The sequence below is a fragment of the Chenopodium quinoa genome, unplaced genomic scaffold (genome assembly GCF_001683475.1).
Source record: "Chenopodium quinoa cultivar QQ74 unplaced genomic scaffold, ASM168347v1, whole genome shotgun sequence".
Classification (NCBI taxonomy): Eukaryota; Viridiplantae; Streptophyta; class Magnoliopsida; order Caryophyllales; family Amaranthaceae; genus Chenopodium; species Chenopodium quinoa.
In genome coordinates, this window is record NW_018745080.1 from 1,741,113 (window position 1) to 1,761,830 (window position 20,718).

At 35.3% G+C, this 20,718-nt stretch overlaps 3 protein-coding genes across 3 annotated transcripts; all 3 read right to left on the minus strand.

The window, feature by feature from the left end:
- Positions 1-349: 349 nt before the first annotated feature.
- On the minus strand, positions 350-3,143 carry LOC110709719 (probable receptor-like protein kinase At2g23200). Its single transcript, XM_021887946.1, is given in 2 exon segments — positions 350-940; positions 943-3,143. Coding segments are annotated over 2 exon segments (2,457 nt in total). The 5' UTR covers positions 3,011-3,143; the 3' UTR covers positions 350-551.
- A 393-nt stretch (positions 3,144-3,536) lies between these two features.
- On the minus strand, positions 3,537-11,588 carry LOC110709720 (phosphopantothenate--cysteine ligase 2-like). Its single transcript, XM_021887947.1, has 11 exons — positions 11,390-11,588; positions 11,151-11,191; positions 9,238-9,411; positions 9,029-9,155; positions 8,895-8,939; positions 8,737-8,819; positions 7,944-7,996; positions 7,740-7,799; positions 6,855-6,956; positions 6,090-6,209; positions 3,537-3,955 (listed from the first exon to the last, which is right to left on the minus strand). The coding sequence occupies exons 3-11, from the start codon at positions 9,383-9,385 to the stop codon at positions 3,722-3,724; spliced, it is 972 nt and encodes a 323-aa protein (XP_021743639.1). The 5' UTR covers positions 9,386-9,411; positions 11,151-11,191; positions 11,390-11,588; the 3' UTR covers positions 3,537-3,721.
- A 3,451-nt stretch (positions 11,589-15,039) lies between these two features.
- Positions 15,040-20,144, minus strand: LOC110709721 (protein CutA, chloroplastic-like). The gene is made up of 6 exons (XM_021887948.1): positions 19,887-20,144; positions 19,646-19,749; positions 18,732-18,794; positions 16,057-16,088; positions 15,747-15,841; positions 15,040-15,417 (listed from the first exon to the last, which is right to left on the minus strand). The coding sequence occupies exons 1-6, from the start codon at positions 20,075-20,077 to the stop codon at positions 15,336-15,338; spliced, it is 567 nt and encodes a 188-aa protein (XP_021743640.1). The 5' UTR covers positions 20,078-20,144; the 3' UTR covers positions 15,040-15,335.
- Between the last annotated feature and the right edge of the window lie 574 nt (positions 20,145-20,718).

The following is a 20,718-nucleotide window of genomic DNA, read 5'->3' on the forward strand; positions in this document are numbered from 1 at the left end:
TGCAAAGCAGATAGTGCAAGTAATTATGTGTTCATAATTTTCACTATTTGCCTCTTTCCATCCTTGTGACAGTGAGCTTCAAACTTGGAATGAAATTCTTATGTCTGGCAATCCTAGTTGGCAATCTCTGATCAAAATTGAACCTGACTTGATGTTAATGAGAGGATACCGGAAACATGGCTCAGACTCGAATAACCTGAATATGATTCATTCATCATATCTAGTAGTTATAGCGTACTTCACATAATGTAGTAACTTTTATTAGATTTTGATCATATCAAACCAATCACGAACCTAACCCATTGATCTAAAGTCCTAGCCCTACTGTATAAATTAGTGGCAAAGCAAATTTTATGAACACGTTGTGAGCATTATATTTCTAGAAAGATAACTTGAAATGAGATTACAGCAATGTGTCTGCACAAAAATACCAGAAGCAAGCACGAAAAGAACTAAAAAAAAAAAAAAAAACTTGAGAGTGCTGTTTTTACTTAGCAGTAACAATTACTACTTACTGAGAGAATACTTATCCTACCTAAATCAATTTCATATCATCTCCCAGTCCCATCATCAGATGTCAACTGAGAGAATACTTCTCCGGTACCAGTGTAGGATAGCTCAAGGTCATAATCACTTATGTTCTGAGAAGGAAAACGCTGAACAGCAGGTAATGGCATGTTCAGGGAAACATCTGTGGTGGTATCATCTAACAGCACTCCTTCAGCAGCCGCTTTCTGAAGTTGCAGTGTGTATTCCAAACTCCAACATACATCTGACATTGGAGGTCTTTCTGATGCATCTTTTTTCAAACACCTCTCAGCTGTCTCACAGAATTGCTTCAAGGAATTAGGTTCGATTTCATTTGCAATTAAAGGATCGATTATCTTCTCAATATGTCCCTCCTCAAAGCAAGCAGTTGCCCAATCAGATAAACTGATTTTTCTTTTGGAAGTGACTGATCTATAACAGGTCTTGCACAAAGAACTTCACAAAGAACCACCCCGAAAGCATATACATCAGATTTTTCTGTCAGCTGCAGGCATATAATGTACTCCGGATCTAGGTAGCCAAGAGTTCCCTTCACATCTGATATACTGACATGAGTTTGTTCCAGATATCCTGATCTTGATAGCCCAAAGTCTGCAACTTTAGCCACATAATTTTCATCAAGCAGTATATTAGTCGACTTGACATCTCGATGAATGATTCCCTTGTTTGTACCAGTGTGGAGGTACTGAAGACCCTTGGCAGCCCCTATGCAGATTTCTAACCTTTGTTTCCAAGACAGCGTCCCTTTGGCAGAGGAAGCAGAAATGTTCTCCGATTCATAGAGGTGATATCTTAGAGTCCCTTTTTCCATGTACTCATAAACCAGTATCATCTCACCATTTTCATAACAATAACCAATTAAGGAAACAAGATGCCGGTGGCGAATTGTTGACAGAATCATAATCTCTGTCTGGAATTCTGACATTCCCTGGCCATGATCAGGACTGCCTCGCTTCACTGCAACTTTGAGCCCACTTCTCAGTGTTCCTTTGTATACCTTCCCAAAACCGCCTTCACCAATGATCAAATTCTCTTCAAAATTGTTTGTTATTTGCCGAATTTCAACAAAGGGTATCTTCAAACCCAACTGCAGGTTCTGAAAAGTGGAGGCATGGGAAGATGTTCCGTCTGAGTTCCTGTTGTGAGAACTGAATGCGCCATACATGGGAACCCACTCGGATGCTTCAATAGACTTTTTCCTCTTCTTTTTCTGTTGAAGCCAGAAAGCAATAGCTGCTAGAACAATTAGAATGGCTACTGCGGATGCAACCAAGCTGGCTACAAGAACTAGATGAGACGGACTACCATCAATTCGGGGCTCTACGACAGTTTCATTCTTCACCTGCATAATTTCCAGTCCATTCAGGAATAGATAACTTCTATCTGCGGACGCATTGTTTGGTCCTACACTAATGTTCAGATATCCAAGATCATCTGGCTCAACAAGATAATCCTTGTAAAAAGGATGCACTGATCCAATGATATCTGTTTGATCTATCACCTGATTGAAATTACTATATATGTACAAGCTAAATTTATATGAACCAGGCGAAGAATTTATGATATCACAGAAATGCACCCGAACAAAGTATTTGCCTTTGTTCACACTGAACCGCCAAGTAAGGTTGCTAGGACTGAGAGAATTTTTAGGTTTTTTCGCCGTCCCATACACTTCTGGTGGAGCATCATCATGGGTGGCTTGACCAGCAACATAGCCAACACTATCGGTCTTAGGAACCGCATTTTGCGCTTCACCCTTGTTGATGAGGTACTGATCATCTGGCATCCAACTTCTCCAAAGGCTGGAACTTGATGCTTCAACCTCTTCACCCCCAACATTAATCCTATAAATTGTTTCGAGAACTTTCGATTTATTACCCTCGTAATCTCTCAAGCTTCCTGCAGGTGTTACATGAGGGCCTGTATCCTCTGTGATGTTTGAAGACGTGAAGAAGATTTCTATAGCATTAACAAAAGCTATAGACGATGGACTAGGCACAAAGTAAATTCTGAACTTCTCTTTAACATCACTTATATTAAGGATAAACTCCGTGGAATTTCTTGAACAATTTGTAGCAGTTTTTCCTGCAGGACTGAAAAGCAAATGCCCTGATGCTGAAACATTGAATTTTGCAGCAGCAAGTGAAGAATCAAAAGCACAGAAATGCAAGCGCACAAAATAAGTCCCAATTTGTGGGATGTCAAAGTCATAGCTTGCTGGTTTTTTAAAAACTCTGGCAGTTTGGTATAAGGCTTCTGGCTGGTTGCTGTCTGTGACAGTTTTGCTGCCATGGCCAGAGAGGTGGACAGTGTTTGTTTTTTCGTCCCCGACAAATATCTGGCGGGCAGTGGTGGTGGCGTTGTTAGAGGAACCGCAGTTAATGAAAAACTGCGGTTCTGCAGTTTGAAAGAGGGAAATGGAAAGTAAAATTAGGAAGATTGAAAACTGAAACAACTCCATGGTGGGATGAAGAATTGAGGGACTTTGATTACCTCATTTATGTGGTTGTCGATAATAATTATATGCGTGATAATGCAATTATTTTGAAGTGTACTTTTTGTTTGTGGTGACTTGCTGACTTTTGTTGACTTGAAAAGTAGTACATAGATACAACTAGTAACTACTTACTGTAACCAAGTTGTGATAATTCTGTGATGAACAGTCATAGTAGATTTTTCTCATTTTAAGCAGTCATAAATTCCATTACGCAAGATTGCAAGACCTTCATACAGTACAACTTTTCTTTCTTTATTTATTATTTTTTTTTCATGAAAATCGAGTTTAATTCCATAACTGTCATTCATCCTACTAAATTTACGTCTCCGTTAGCATAATTCTTTGGATTTTAAGTAAAAGGATAGTCCTATAATTTGCCTTCTCTCTATCAATTAAACATAGAATTGTACGTTCTTTAACGAATAATGGTACTTTCGTCTTTGCTTTATTCTTCTAAATGCTACCACAAACAACATATTAGCACTAGCCCTTACAAAGTACGGATCGTGTTCATAGATAAACACTTTCATTACAAGACTATCAGAATTATTCCGGTACAACAACAATATTCAAAGGTCATGGCTTATGACCAGATGGAAAAATTGTTACATTATTTGAAAGCTGAAAATTGACGGCATTTAGCATATATATCAATGATCATTGATATGATGCTGCTTAACTTTGCAAGGTACCCTCAATATGGGCAGAATGCATCTCTGCAAGAAGTTCAATTAGTGGAATCTCTATGTCAGTCCAGGCCTCACGCCGAATACAAGTTTTCCCGTGAGGAGTGACAACAGTGACCTCTTCTTTGCGATTAGCAAGTTCATTTGCTACCACAGCATGCATCTTGTACTTACTAAGTGCTGAAGAGGCTTTGTCCAAAAGAATCAGAGAATCTGTTTCTAACTGCTCGAGTATCAGAAAGAAAAACAAAAAAATAGGCCTTAAAACAGAAGAATTGAATCAGAATGCTCAGTATTCAAACTTTTTATTTTTCCCTAAGAATCCAAATATTGAACATCTTACTAACAGTAAGATGCAAGAAGCTTCTTATACAAAGCAGAATATCATACAAGACAATTTATAAAATTGTTAGATATTCCTAGCACAAACAAACCACATATCATCGATCTTAAAATACTGTAGTGGCAAGCCTCATAGTTTTTTGATGAGATAAAAATGCTTTTGGGGAGGAAAACTTTCTCCAAACATTAAAGAAGAAACATCAATGCAAAAAAAAAGAAAAAAAAAAAAAAAGAATACAGCACCCTAACATGGTCCAATCATCCAATTGACCTCGGTCTTCATATAGTCATATCCATGATGATCAACAAGCACACAATCTATCACAATTCAACTTTAGGAACAAAAATTTGTCATAATTCATAACCCTCTTTGTAATCTCGCAAGATTTCCTTCCAAAGGACCCACACAACCAATGTAACTTGGTGGCACAACTCAAGCACTTCGCAAAAAAGTTTGATGTATCTAAACAATTTCCGAATTCTGGGTAAGTCTCAACTTGACACACTAATTCTACGGAGTATCTCATAAGTCATACACACCTAAATTTTTTTTTTTTTTTAGTTTTGAATTTCTATGTACTTAGTTCTACGTCAATTGTCCCAAAATATATGGGTCAAGTAAAGTTCTCTTGATCACCTTAGAAAACACTTCAGTCAGATAGAAGAAATAACTTGACACACTAATTCTACGGAGTATCTCATAAGTCGTACATACCTAAATTTTATTTTTTTTAGTTTTGAATTTCTATGTACTTAGTTCTACGTCAATTGTCCCAAAATATATGGGTCAAGTAAAGTTCTCTTGATCACCTTAGAAAACACTTCAGTCAGATAGAAGAAATAACTTGACACACTATTCTACGGAGTATCTCATAAGTCGTACACACCTAAATTTTATTTTTTTTAGTTTTGAATTTCTATGTACTTAGTTCTATGTCAATTGTCCCAAAATATATGGGTCAAGTAAAGTTTTGTGCGACAGCGGAAGCAAAGATCGAAAACAATAAAGAAAAACAATAAAGGAATTCAATGCAAACAATAAGAACAACACACCAAGAATTAACGTGGTTCACTATCAATGTGATAGCTACGTCCACAAGCACCAAGATCAAAGATTTCACTATAAACTGCAAAGATTACAAAGATGAATCAAGTCTCTCTCTTGAATGGCTCTCACTCTGTCTCTCTTAACCCTAATACTGATATTGGGGAATTTTTATATTAATCCCTAATTAAAAGATACTTGGGCAAAAAGATAATAAATAAAAGATAACTTCAAACCGCGAAAAACGCATCTCCGTACTTTACCTTCTCCGCCCGGTCAGACTGGGCACCGGCTGCCCAATCGGGCGCGAGAAGCATAACACTAACCAAGACCACTGCGAAGTCTACCCCCCACCGCCCGGTCAGACCGGGCACGGCCTGCCCGATCGGGCGCGTGGGGGAAAACCTTGAGCTGCCATCCATCAACACCTACCCCTCACCGCCCGGTCAGACCGGGCACGGTCTGCCCGATCAGGCGCGTGGGGGTTCTTTGGTGGCTGCTTCCTTCGGACTTCCAATCCTCACTGCCCGGTCCGACCGGGCACGGGCTGCCCGATCGGGCAGTGAGGAATGCCTACAATTCGAGTCACATACTCAACAAGTAAAGTTCTCTTGATCACCTTATTAGAAAACACTTCAGTCAGATAGAAGAAATAACTTGTCACATGGTCCTATAGAAGTTCCTACATCCACACCAAAACAAGCATAGAGTACTAACATGGCCTTACCAACTTCCTACTTTCAGACTAAAACAGGCGAAGGACAATTGACGGCCCTATGCACATCCAAATTCTTCTACCTAATTGCCCATACCCAAAATCAACGTATCCCCACAATCCACTTGTCTAACATCATTTTCTTTCCGCCACTAATATGTTATCCCTTATCACAAAACTGGACAGACAAGTTCGCAAAAACTACTGAAGTACATAATATTTGCTGAATGTATAATATATGCAAACAAGACTAACCTTAAAGGATATGAAAAATGCCAGAGGAGCCCAGTCCTTTCTAAGTACAGAGAGCATCTTTGGTACTTGAGCAAGACGCAAATCCAGGGGTCCTGCCGCAGACTGAATCTTATGTTCTACCTGCAAATTGAATTTGCTGAGCAAAGGATGAAACAAGGAAATACTCCGTGATAAAAAATTTGTTACAAAACTTCTTTTGCATTCAAGACTTTATGCACACAACAGACAAAGCAACAAATGCTTTGACTCAGACAAACGGGATGTGCTTTAAAGTTATGTTGTATAATGGAACTAGTACCAAGGGGATATAAGTGATTTGATTTGTTTCAGTTATCTACTTAAGTATCTCATATTTGGTTATAGTTCCTAGTTCCTACATGTGAACAATTATAATAACAGGACAGTAAAGAATGGAATTTTAGTTTCTTTCCTACTATCTATGCATGGAATCTTACTCCAAGTGCCAAGTCTAATCAATGATAATAGTATTTAAGCAATTATATGAGATCAAATAGCCTTCAGCCCATGAAAAGGGTAGTATAAATATTTTTGCATGTTCTTCTCCTTTTATGATAGGGTGGGGGAGATATGTCAAGTTTTAATAAAGATAGCAAACACTTATTTAAAAAAAAAAAAAAAGTGGGAATTCAGATTGGCTATTCAATGAGTTTTATCATCAGTAATGTACTTTTCAAAGAAGATTGCTAACTACAAAGATCAATAACCAACAAAGAAACTTTAATAGCTCATAACACTGGTAGGTACCATGCTCTCCCAAGGGACATAGAAATCTGAGACAGCAGCAGCAAGATAGAACATAACACGTGGCCCAAGATCCCTGAGTGCACCCGCAATCATCTGCAGCAGCTGTTTTAAAAACATGAGCAAATTCAGTTATGCAGGAATGTCTGAGCCAACAATAGGTAGGCAATTACTGGATGCTACTTAATTTTATGGCAGAAAATAATAATAGAACTTGCTACTTGGAAAAATTGCCACTTCATAAAGCTCTATGGCCAACCTGTGAGCTAAGAATCAAATCTTCAAAATGTCTATCAAATGACACAAACAGACGTGAAATGAAATATCCAAAGTAGAATCATAGACCAAACACTCAATCCCCGTACCAAATTAATAAAAGTTATGAGTCAAATCTACCAACGTTCGTGTACATTATCACGCCAATGTATTGCACAACTAATAAAAGTTATCAAATTAAGCTATCATCTTCAAACCAGAAGACGTAAAGTAAGCCTGGATGTTGGTTTGCAACCTAAGGGACTGTGTAACATGGCACACAGTTCAGTGGGCAGCAAATTCAATTATTACAAAAAGAAAATGAAGATCCACGGACACCAAGTAGCACACCTGGGACAAAGTGCTGAGCACATGAACATAACTCATCCTTTCCCTCCCTCCAAGTTCTAAATAAAAAAACGCAAATCTAAGATATTTCAGGTACATATCATAAAAAATAAAATAAAATAAAAAATAAAAATAAAATAAAAATAAAAAAATAAAAAATTATAAATTTATTTATAAAATAAACCAAACATCAAACACTAGCTCTGTACATCCTTGAACGCTCATTTGAGACGTACATAACCTGAAAATTATAGAAGGCAAAGGATTATAATTAGGGAAGCTAACCTGGAGATACTCAAAAATGGTAGTGAACTGAAGCTTTAACAAGACCCCAGCTTCTACCGCCTGCCATTCATAACCCAAAATAATAACCATCAATCTCAGCCTTTTCTTTTTTAAAAAAAAATTACAAACGGAAGGAAAAAAAATGAAGATTTAACAGAATATATGCGAAACACAGATATATAACAAAGATATAGCGGTCCATACTGCATGGTGATTGGAGATTGCCTTCCTTAATGCCTCAGCATGTGATCGCTGCACTGAATGGATATCAGAGAAGTAACAGGTGTTATAAGCGTGTAAAAGAAACCATCTATTCTACTGGCAAAGTTGGACAAGGATCGATCAAATAATAATGCATTTGGCCATTTGCGCTATAAGTTGATCCCCGTCCCCCCCCCCCCACCCCCCCACCCACCCACCCCCCCCCCCCGACCCCCCTTTTCTCCCCAAACCCCCCATGGCACCTAGCAAAAATAGGCGAAACTTATCCAATAACAACAGAATTCAGCTTGGGAATTCCCAAAGATTTCAAGAATCATACTGTCAACAAAAAAATACCAGCTTTACTTCTTAGACCACCACAGAAACAGTGAGATCCCATTTCTTTGGCTTTAGGATTTCTTTCCCGGTGCAAGGGTCTTCTGTGGTAAAGGGCAGCTAGATAAGGTCATTAGGATGATGATTCCAATTTCTAACAAGTTTTGATAATATTAATTCAGGTATTATGTTTTCTCCAGGAATCTTCAGTCTTCCCAGGAAGCTAGTTTGCCAGTGTTATGAACACATATCGGAAGGTCCACAGGGAAAAAGCATATCTAGAGGGCTGTAATTTTTCTTGTTGATCGTATGGCCCAAATCAGGTTTTAAATTGTCAGACAAGCATAAACTAATTGCCCACTAATAAATTTCTTTCTTGATTTTTTGGCCCAAAAAAAAAAAAGGAACCACTATAGAGTCAGACAACAGCTATAAAAATTATAGGTGGGGAGAGGCTAACCTTGGACTGATTCATTAGTTGATTCAAAACATTCAAGCAACGGGTCATCAGGAAGAGATCTACAGTATGGTTGGCAGGTTCCTCTGGACCAATCATCACACAATGGCTTCAATATAGTATAACTTTAGATAGATTGCATGAAATTTTTGAATAGTTACCTCCGGTTGAGAAAGATAACAGCATATCCAGCCTTGAGAAAGTACCTGTGAGCTAAAACATATTGTCACAACTCACCACTAACAAATAAAAAACCTCTCAAAAGCACTAATTACAGTATGGCACAAGTCATTACTCTGTAGATGCAGCTCCTCGATAGCCTGAACTGAAGTTATCAATATAACGAACACATCTTTGCTCAAGGGGAACAGTCGTGCCACCAGAGGTTATACATACAATCTTTCTCTTAGAGGCTTCATTTCCTATAAGGAAATTGTGATCCTTAATAACTAAAGTTGTAGCCATGGTAAGCACATTTGTGTCAATTAACAAACAGTAACTCACCGGATGCAAGAGAGTTGTGCACAATAAATTCCTTTAACTTTTGGCTTATGACCAAACGATCTTTGAGAGGAGGCGCAGTGTCAAAAAACTTATCAACTTCCGCCATGAATGATTCTTCTAGGCCATTTGACCTGCCATTTGAAGACATGGACTTCTGGGTTTTTTTCAGCCACTCTGTAGACAAGAAAATGAAATTTTAGGACACTTGAGTTTATAAACGTAAAAATTGCATAAATTTTCATTGCAATCTACATAAATCAAACCAAGATAGGCATAAACATGTCCATGGGCAATAAGAAAACCATAGTGCTACTTCCCACTGATCAATTGCTCACTAGTCAGTAGGACCCTGAGCAGGAACATATATCAATCCCTTTCCCAGCGATGTGTTTATAGGCACCTATTGACCTACAACAACTAAAGTTCCCTTAGAAATCACTTCTTCCTGGCCCCATATCACAGCAGTTGCTATGATGAACCAGTACACTGGCTGCTAGACAAGTTGGTAATTTTGAAAGTCGCAGCTGGCAGAAGGCTTCCAAAATCGAAGCAGTTTAGTTTGCTCCAATGTGGTATATACTTAAGATATTAGCATTAGATCATGTCCACTAACCAAAGGATCACATAAAAGTGGATGAATATTATTTTAGTAATCAGAAGACAAATTCCATAATTTGAAAACTGACACTTTGTGACTTGAGGCAAACATATCTAACAGATCAAATCATTGACATTCAAAAATTAAAAAAGAGAGAGACAACAACATGCATATATTGTTGCATTGCTACAAACACGAGAAATTCTCCTAATACTTGGAAAAATAAACAAAAATGAAGAGCAATGAATACAATCACACACAATCCTTAAATAAGGGCATGTAAATTGGAAAGAGCGACAAGTTTGTAATCTTTACCAGCAAAATAATGAGTTCCTAAATGAGGACTTGACTGAAGAACTAGCTTAAATCACCCTTGTTGCATATGGATATTGACAAAATCTATTTAATTTTGAATTCTTTATTTCAATTCTAACTTTCAATTCCAAATACAATGTTTAGGAAATTGTAGAAATTCAAATCTAGCAATTCCACAGTTGAAAATTTTCAACTAATTCTTTCACAATAAAGAAAATTTCACAAAATTATTAATTTATCATACAAAAAAGTCTTAAAAATACGTAGTATATATTATTCAAAAATAAAACAGTAGCTTTCTATCAAAATTCAGAGGAATTAGCCTTAACTCTGGAATCCCAAAAAAATTAAATGAAAACAGCACAATATTAATTTTCTCGAATCATCACAACCAATCTACGTCAAGCAACGCCTTCTAAGTTAATGATCATTGTAAAATTCAAGAGAGAAAGCAATGTGAGTTCAATTCATAAAATTCTCTTATAAATCTTCAATGGCATCAACACTAAACTTGCATAATAAATGGTATAATAAACTATAAAAGAGATGGAATTGCTAAACAAAGTGAAGCAAATTATGATTTCAAAACTGTTTTTACCCAATTGAATTCTCTCTCCTACTTATCTTCACCCATATTCTATCATTTTAACATAGAAAGATAGAATTATATTAGCTAAAAATCATACACCCAAATTCTATTAGATTTATGTTCTTCAAAATTAACAATGTAAAGCAAATTAGAAATTCAAAATTTTTTTTACCCAATTGAATTTTTCTCTCCTATATGTCTTCATCCAAATTCTATCATTCTAATATAAGAATATGTTATAAATATCATACACCCAATTATATTTAGCTTTAGTTCTTCCAATAAATTTAGTGATGATGAAGAAATTTTCTCAATTATATGAAATATAATACTAATCGTGCATATCAAAAAGGCAGCAAAAAACAATGAACAATTTATTAATTGAAAATTATTCATATAAAATTAGGTTACCTGAAAAGGGGTGGTGAGTGGCGGCGAAGCAGTGATAGTATCTGAAAGTGTCAATATGAAGTAAATATTATACACCCAAATTTTGTTAGATTAATGTTATTCAAATTTAATTTGGTAAAATATAATGATCATAGTATAGGAATGTTATAATTAAATTAACAACACAAGTAAAATGATGAAGAAAATGGTGGAAATAATAATAAAAAAACATAATAAAAAAGTAAAGATTGAAGCTTTACTTTGGGGAGAGTGAGTAGGAGGAGAGAGAATCAACCAACAATATGATGAACACTAAATACGGAGTAGCTTATAAATTGTTCAGGGGATTTCAACAAATTTTGGAACTTGTAAATAAAAAAAATTAAAAAAAAAAAACAGAATTTTGGAACTTGTTATAAATTGGAAAACGCATTTTGATTTATTTGACTGTTACTCCTTCCGTCCCTAAATTAGAAGTTTATTTTTGTTTATTATGTGAGTAATAAATATTAGAAATAGGCTTTTAATAAAGGGACAGAGGGAGTAATCTGTATAGGAAACGATCCATCACTTTGGGAGAACAAATTCATGCAAATTTTATTTGGATAGATAATGGTGTTTTCGGCTCTTATCCTAATCATCATCATTATCACATAAATTAGAAAAAGTACTCTCTTCGTTTTATAATAATAGTAACACTTTAATTGTCAAAGACTAATTTAAAAATATTTTACATGGCAATATATGTTACATATTAAAAAATATAGACTTATCTAAAAATATTTTACATGGCAATATATGTTACATATTGGTAAAAAAATATAGACTTATCTAAAAATATTTTACATGGCAATACATGTTGCATATTGGTAAGAAAATATAGACTTATCTAAAAATATTTTACTTATTGGTAAAAAAAAATATAGTCAAAATAACATATGAATAGTGCAAAAACCAAACAGTTATAATTACGAAACGGACGGAGTAGGAGCAAGAGTGCAAGACCTTATGTGGAATGACTAACAAGTAACAACAGCCTACACAATGCTTAGAGCATCGATTTCCAACCAAACCTTTGATATCTGAGAGTCTGAGACAAAGCATGAGTTGCAAACCATAACGCATAGCAACAACCTCTGTTATATGAGCAGCCCAATCAATTCACACGCTTTACCGCAACAACTAACACAGTACATTAGTACCCCCTTGTCCAAGGCTGTAAAAAGGAAAAAAAAAAAAAAATCTAGCCATATCAAACTCGACTTATGATCAGATTTTTCTACCCAAAGCCTGCAAAAATCAAGTCAGACTCATCATAATCACCTCTAAATTAAAGAGAATAGTGATAGAGTATATAAACCGATCCTGGACTTCAATTAAAAGATTAAACTGGTGGTTAAAGCCCATGATTGGTTTATATACTCTATTACGCTCCCTCACATGAGAGCTTATTGGGCTTGAAGTGTGATGTAGCATGAACCCCACCATACCCAGCGTTTAATATTCCACTTTGAAAAGAGAGGTGGATGAGATTCAAATCTGTGACCTTTGTGTCACGCTGGCTTTTGATACCTTTGTGTCACGCTGTCTCTTGATACCATGTTAGTGGACTATTGATCCTTCAACAAATAGAGACTCATTTATATCAATGGGTTGAATGCCAGCATTAATACAAACCTAACTCATGTAACCTACGTTAATTGTAAAGAAAATATGACAACTTTAGTTTGGCAATCCTGCATTCTCGTCCAATTGACATCATAAGTGCTCAACCATCTAGGTAATTTAATTTAATGGATGGGGCATTAATTATATACAAGTAAGGTGTATAATGATGCATTTTAACTTGTTTAGCAGTTGCATTTTATCATTTTTTGGGAGAAGAAAAATTAAACTAGAAGTATTTTATTTAATTCTTATTTGTAAAATTCTAAGTATGGCCGGTTTTGTACTCCTGTTGTTAAATTTAACTTTTAATCACTTGAAATTTGTTTTATTTATTCAAAACTGTTTCTTTAAGTACAATTAATACTTCATAATGGGTAAAAGGTAACCCGGCTAAACCAATATTTTGTCATCCTCAACGAGTCAACGCTCAAAACTATCTAAACTTATTTTATGTAAGTGATTTTCTCTAAAAAAAAAAAAAAATTATGTGTCTTTTTATGGTCATGCATACAAGCTAAATTATGAAGATATTATGTTGGCATAGTTTCACCGAATTTTTCAACTTGCCAATATTATGAGTACTACGAAGTAAAATGTAACAAGCTGTAGTTTTGATACTTCAATGTTTTATGTGAGTAAGATGACAAATAATGTGAAGTTCTACCGGTTATAATGAGGTGTCCAAAACTAATTCGCCGAGTCAATTTGATCCGAAAAAGATCTGATTCAAATTTCGACTCGTATAGACACAATAATTTAGCATAACTCATGGATGGAGTTGCTTTCTTTTTTCAGTATACTTTTAAACTAGCCCTTCAATTTTGGTGGAATGTAACATTTTTTGTACTCTTCTAATTACATTATTTTATAACAACAATTGAGAATTTAATTAATCAACAATTATTTTATTTTTTTGGCAAGTCAAATATTATATTAATATAACAAAATTGAGATCGTACAGAATACAGATTAGATGGCGCAAGAGTTTACCTCCTTACACCTTCTAGGAAGGGTTAAGAGGATTCTTCATTTTCATGGCCCTAAAAGAACGCCTCTAAGTCAAGCTTAAAGGACTCCTAAACCAACTGCTATTGAGCAACACACTAAAAACATAACAGCTGCACCATAGGTTCAATACATTTGCTAGCCATCCGAAAAATGACCTGCGCACTGCTGCGCTAGTGAGTAGTAAGTGTAACACATTGACCACTGAAGATAATTTTTGTTTCTCTGGAAACAAGTATGATACACTTTAGACATCAGATCTTTGTATCTACTAACTTGAATAGAAATTAAGAGCTTGCTCTCAATAAGCCGTAAACCTGCTTGCTTACATTTAGAATACTCGGACAGCTCCGCACAATAACAGCTGCATAAGAACACTATAAAAAAAAATGCTAAACTTTTTTGTAGCAGCATCAAAAGGCCTGCAGAAGATAAGGGAGAAGAACATTCCACTAAGTCCGCCTTTTCTGCTGTCAACCTGTTCAGAAGAGCTAACAATACCACTGAAATTGGGAACATGTTAAAGGACAGAATACTAAGGCCCCTTAACTAAATTATCCCATCCCCCTCCAACTGATCAGCAGCATGCTTCTATCCAAGACCCTAATATAGCATCCACTTCATAGTTGCTGAGAGATTGACATCCGACAAACCATTGAACCCATCTCACCCACAGCTTGTCCGAGCTAAAGCCCAAATAAATTTGTGACAGCTGCTTTTTCCAAGTAATGAAAATCTTTACATTTATGCCAACTGCAGACTTTAGAAGGCATACATTCTCCTAAGACACAGGAGCTTTCTTAGACAAATTGATATCATTGTCCATAATTCCATAAGTACTCTCGGCAGCCCTACTCTGCCATCTTGAAAAATTCTTAGGCATAATAAACAGCTAAAACCAAATGTCTTAATGAGCTGCAGCCTCCCAGCATAAGAGGGTTTTCGTTCCCCAAGTTTTGCTCAAACAAATGTAATAGCAAAACTTTCGGTAAAAAAATTTCTACTCCACAATACTTGATTAAAGCCTTCAATTCCAAATAAAACTATACGGAGTAGCTTCCTTGTTAATGGATCACTATAAACCATATAAAATCATTCCTGAAAGTTATTGCTCGACATTTTAATCTTAATAAATGGAAAAGTCAGTTGACACGACCTTGATATAAGCCATGTGCACAGCGGCACAGGCACACAGCTCAGTGCTAAAAAAATTGGCCAAGTTTGCACAGCATCCACATAATCCCACCAAACTCAGAATTACCTTATAGACTCAGGCACAGCAGTGCCATGACTGCAAGGTCTGCAATCTTAACAACATATCAATATACCAACTAATCAAAAGGAAATTACAAGCAAGGGAAGTTCATACATTCAGATGGCTTGATAATCAATTCCATATTTTCAAAGTTTACATTTATTTATCCACATAATAAGGTTTAAAAAGCCACAATAACCAGTCAACGGGGAACTGTTTTGATTTACAAGACTGAAAGATCCATCATTGAGTTACAGTTTTGGCACTAATACTGAGATTCAGTCCCTTGTACTGTTTTTGAGCCATTCAAGATATGGGGCATTTCCACCAGTAATAGGCATAGCTATCACTTCAGGTACCCTGCTCAAATAATAAATGAAAAAATAATGTCCTTCAGAGCCTAAAATTAAGAATTCAATTAATAATCACAGGTAAGTAGGCAACAACCATAGTCAGGTGCGAAATCTCGCATATCAGGTATCACACAAAAGTACAAAACAAAAAGAATTTCTAATTCTCATCTTTCCTAAATATCCTGATGGATGATAAAACAACACGTATCCAGGGAACATTGGATCATGATTATTGAAAGCAACCCTTATTATTCAGTATTTTGACATACTTTCATCATGGATTGTGATAGCAATAGGCAATGCAACGAAGGAAAAATGATGAGCTAGGTAACTTACTCATACTCATGGTTCACTTTAACATGCTCTGTCAGAGCATCTAGCAGGGATTCTCGGGTTTTGATTATAAGTAGCTCCTCTGAATCAGTTTGTATCTGCAAACAAAATAATCATGTAAGCTCATGATGAATTGATAAATTGATGATGTATCAATGTATTATTAATTCGTGCTAAATAAGAATGACACAAAAGGTGAATGCAAAGAGAAGACTAGTTTTCAAAACGAGAGGCAGGAACAGCATATTCCTGCTGAACATGCTTGAAGTGCAAATTTCAATTTCTACTTCTATTCATAGGATATGACCTTTACCTCTCCGTTCCATTCATAAACAGACTCAATACCTACAAACACACAAATTTTTAAGTCAGTAGCAGTCCATTTACTCACGTGGAAACCACCCCCCACATGACATGAACCCCAGTATAAAAGGACTTCCAACTCCAAACCCCTTGGCATGCTTGTATTATAATTTATAAGCTTATACGATAGGTAATCATTAGTCCCTTACAAAGATCATAACAAATTCCTACCACAAACAGCCAGTTCCAATTAAATTACATAGGACTGTGTGAGAGTAATATGTGATGCACAGAACGATGAAGAACAACAGCTACAAATGAGTTGGCATACTGATCAGTTGATGACTTCCAAGATCTATAAATCAGGCTAAATGTAGGATATAGAATTCTCCAGTAGTACAACTTTCCACAACATAAAGGAAGAAAATTTACTTAGCTCCTCTAGGTAAGTGCAGTTTATTTGTCCATTGTAAACTTCCTTACTTAAAATTGTATTATCTATCACCATTGAAAATTAATCTCCTTGTCCCAATGTAAATGTAAGTATCCTATGTTGACAATTTTGTTCGCTAAAATGAGTCCCATCTTCACAAAGCCATTCCACACTGCAATGAACCGGGTCAAACCACAACCTCAGGCCATCCGGGTCTATGAAAGAAGGAAGAGACAGCAAGGCAATGTTGGGGGACAAGGTCTGCAATAGGGAAGCAACGTGAATCAACATAGAGAATGAGGCCAAAAGTTATTGATGAAGCACTATGGGGAGTGGTAGCTGATGTTCTGTTTTCTGAAGGCCACCGTGGCAGAACAAGACAAATCTCTTTATTATTAGGGTACTTGTGTATGGATGAATGCTTGGTATAAATAGTAGTAGCAATGAAACAGTAGTTTTCATGTGATTTGTGAGATTAGTTTGTAGTGTAGAAGTAGCTTTAATCTTCCTTAAAAGAGTTATAGCCTTAAGCTATATTCCTTCTAACCGTTAGTTTCAAATAGCCATTAATCAAATATCTAAACTTTCATCTACTTACATCCTAGTTTCTTGAATATTAATCTCTGAAATTCCTAGTCCATAGCACACACCTCACTTCTCGTCACATCTTTCGTCAAAATTACATTTCCTATATTTTTTCCACAGAGTGAATATTGACCCCTTCATATGGGATCAAAGGAGTATAATTACATATAACTACACAACAGCAATTATAACTATACTTTAACAGTAATAATTAATTGTCTTTTGTGATGATCATCATAGTCCATGGCTTCAACTTTTTAACCAATTTAGACATAGATCCTTGTAATATAAGCACTACTGAAGCAAAAGACGGAAACATGATGACAAATGAAATATGTTGACGAAGGAAACATGATGCCTAGAGTTTCACTTCCCAGAAAGCTTATACATTAGAAAGCACGGCTTCTTTAAGGGCTTGATCTTGCTTGAGAAACGATAGATAAAGCATATGAAAGAAACTTAATGACACTTGAAGAGGAAATAACTTGTAACTAAAGTATTTGGACATCATTATTTATAATATAAGTAGTACATAAGAATAGCTATGGATGGAGCTACAGAACATGCAGTACTTCCCAAAACATAAACTTAAGGGCTTACAGCATATTACGCAAGATAGTACTTCCTCTGTTTTCTTTTAAATACAACACACCTCTTCGACACGCACTTTGAGGAAGAGATTAAGCATGTAAACGAAAAAATAATCAATATAATTTATACACGTAGTAACTAACCCTTTTCTAATTATAGTGTTAAAATTATTTTGTTAAATTCGCTCGTTTGCCTACTCTAATCAACTCCTAAAAAAGCGTGTCAAAAAGGCGTGTTGCATATAAAAGAAAACAGAGGAAGTATCATTTTCCATGCATCATCAATTGGGCTAGCTAGTGACGCGTATACAGAAAAGAAAATCCAAAGACGTATACCGGTAATGGAAGTAGTATCATTTTTCATTCTTTTCTTATCAAATATTTATTGAAGCTCCTCTTATCCATTTTAGATATTCACGAATTTTTTTTGTCAAATTATATAACAGAGCTGATCATATATGATTTTTTCAAACAATGAACTATGGCCTAGCGGAGGAAAAATAATCCTTTAGACAAATTCACTAATTCAGACTTTCTTGACAATTTTTGCTTTGAGGGTGACTATGAAATTGGCTGAAAAGACCTGCATAGTCCACCTATCTTTTAATAGGAATCTGAATTTGCCAACATCAATTGGAAGCTCACAAGATAATGCAAAGTTCACTATAGTATGAACCAAGACATTAGTATACTCAAATGTAGCTTAGCCCCCGCCTTTTAAGGGCTTGTTTATAGTTGCAAATCATTAAATTGAAATCAGCAGTGATCAACGATTATCAGCCAGTAGTTTCCAAACATGCACCATACTAGCTAAAATAATTATTAAAGGTGGCAGCTGATTAAAACATGGTCGCTTTCAGATCATATAATTGCAAATAAATTACAGCAAACTTACCCTTACACGTCAACAAGTTGTATAATACTAATAATTGTATACAGCATATCGGAGGGAAAAGAAAATAATCATCAAGTACACGTCCTTAACATGATTACGGATTGAGATGATTGATACAGTTGATTTGAATGTCAGTAGCTTTTAGCTTAGGATGAATTGAGCTAAGAATGCATGTAATATACCTGGTACACGATTTACACATGCTGCAAGTCTCTCCTTAACAATGCTTGCTGCCAGCTTCTTTCCTGCATGTAAATTTAGGCTCCTGTTAATGAATCTTTAATGCATCCCTGCTATGTTCTAAGGCAAAGCATCACCCAAAACAGTGAAACACATAGCAACCTTCTACTTAGAAGCACCAAAAACAGCTTTCTTTAAGATACAACTTCTTTAAAATCCATTTATTCTAAATGGTGAAAGTCTAGATCATCTTAGCAAGCATACACTTCTGCAATTTACACGTACGTTACTAAGACAGTTTGCTCATCAAGGGGATCAATACAGATGAACAAAGACTCCGTAAAAACATACTACATAAAAGTATATTACATATTACCCTCATTCTTAAATTACTGTTACCTAAGGCTTTAAAGATCAAATTTAAATGTTGAATTCTCTATATGGTCACCAAAGAAAATTATCGTTACTCATATCAAACTGCTTTCAAGTATAATTTTCTCGTAAATTCCTTAATAGCTTTATCAGTTTCCTTTGAAAGAAACGAAGTATTTGACAGTCGAGTACAATCTCAAAAGGCAATAAACACAATTTTTTGACAACGGAGAGGATATCGAAATCAATTAAAAATATCTCACTCTTCAAACCTTAATTATAGTTACACATCCAACTATCCGCGACTAAAATAGAATTTGATTTAATCAACAATGTAGCATTATTATACTTATAAAATGTCGTCAATTCATAATTTCAACTCCAAATACGTGTAATTGACAACATAAAACACAATTCCATCACACGATTAACTAAAAATGCGCTGTCTACGATAACAATTTCACAGGCAAATCAATAAAGTATCTCAATATTCGACGAAAACGACACTCGAAAAAAAAAGGGCTTAATGAACAAGAAAATAAACCTGCTTCTTTGTTAGGAACAGTGACATAAACAACTATGCTAGGCACAGTATTGCTCGTTGCCGCCATTTTTATAGAATTAAAGCTTCTTGATTGCTCCTTTGATCTGAATATAACAACACCAACATTAATCAAACCCTAAAAATAAATCATACAACATAATTTCCCGAATTTTCAGCAATCAAATTCAAAATAAATTTCAAAAATTGGGGAAAAAATTGAGAGGAGAGAGAAAGTGAGTACCGAATGAGAGAGGAGGAGAGAGAGTGAGCTAAACAAGTTTTGGAAGGAGTGTAGAAATTGGAGAAGCCGAAAGTGAGAACACAGATAGCGCCTACGATTGGAAACCTGCACCTTGCTGTAGAGGATCGTACCACCGAGGAGAAGGAGGATAAGGAGGATCTAGAAGTGGAAGAACAGAGAGGTGATACCATTTCTCTGTTTTAAGGTTTTTGTTTCATTAGCTTAATTGCTTTACTTTTATTGTACTACAAGTCTACAATCCATTATGTTTGAATTAACTTGATTTAAGGGTAATGATATTATATAGTTGTTAGGGTTAAAAATAAACATTTTATATCTTTTCTAATTTAAAACTCCTCTATTATTTTTTAGCACAAATCTCAAAAAAAAAAAAAAAAAAAAAAAAAAAAGGCGGGTGTACATTAATTTATTGTAAGATGAGTTAAAGTTATGTTAAAAGTATTTAAAGTTACCCTTTTTACTATAAAAGTTACGGAGTATTATATTTCTAATAATAAATTTTATCTTACAAAAAACTTATATGTATTAGATTAATCATATTAACTTTTATATTATGTAATCAAGAATCTATAAGAAATTACACATTAAAATTCAAACCAACGACAAATTAAAAGTTACCCTTTAAGGAGTTAAAATTACCATAAAAATAATTAAAGTTACCCTCAAACTGACCATCTTACAATAAGATTAATGTACACCCATTTTACACAAGATTTATTCTTTTTTTAGTTGACAAGTTTTGACTTTAGCATTATTCACTCACTCTCCTTTGACTGTGTTTACGCGGCATAATCCGATTGTAGCATTTTAA

Excerpts from the sequence above, each read along its gene's own strand:
- LOC110709721 (XM_021887948.1), bottom strand. The coding sequence starts at position 20,077 with ATGGTATCACCTCTCTGTTCTTCCACTTCTAGATCCTCCTTATCCTCC. Across the intron at positions 18,795-19,645 it reads TGTTCCTAACAAAGAAGCAG|GAAAGAAGCTGGCAGCAAGC; the intron begins GTTTATTTTCTT and ends ATTTACATGCAG. Across the intron at positions 16,089-18,731 it reads ATGTGTAAATCGTGTACCAG|GTATTGAGTCTGTTTATGAA; the intron begins GTATATTACATG and ends GTGTGTTTGTAG.
- LOC110709720 (XM_021887947.1), bottom strand. The coding sequence starts at position 9,385 with ATGTCTTCAAATGGCAGGTCAAATGGCCTAGAAGAATCATTCATGGCG. Across the intron at positions 7,997-8,736 it reads AACTAATGAATCAGTCCAAG|TGCAGCGATCACATGCTGAG; the intron begins GTTAGCCTCTCC and ends ATATCCATTCAG. Across the intron at positions 6,957-7,739 it reads CCATTTTTGAGTATCTCCAG|CTGCTGCAGATGATTGCGGG; the intron begins GTTAGCTTCCCT and ends TTTTTAAAACAG.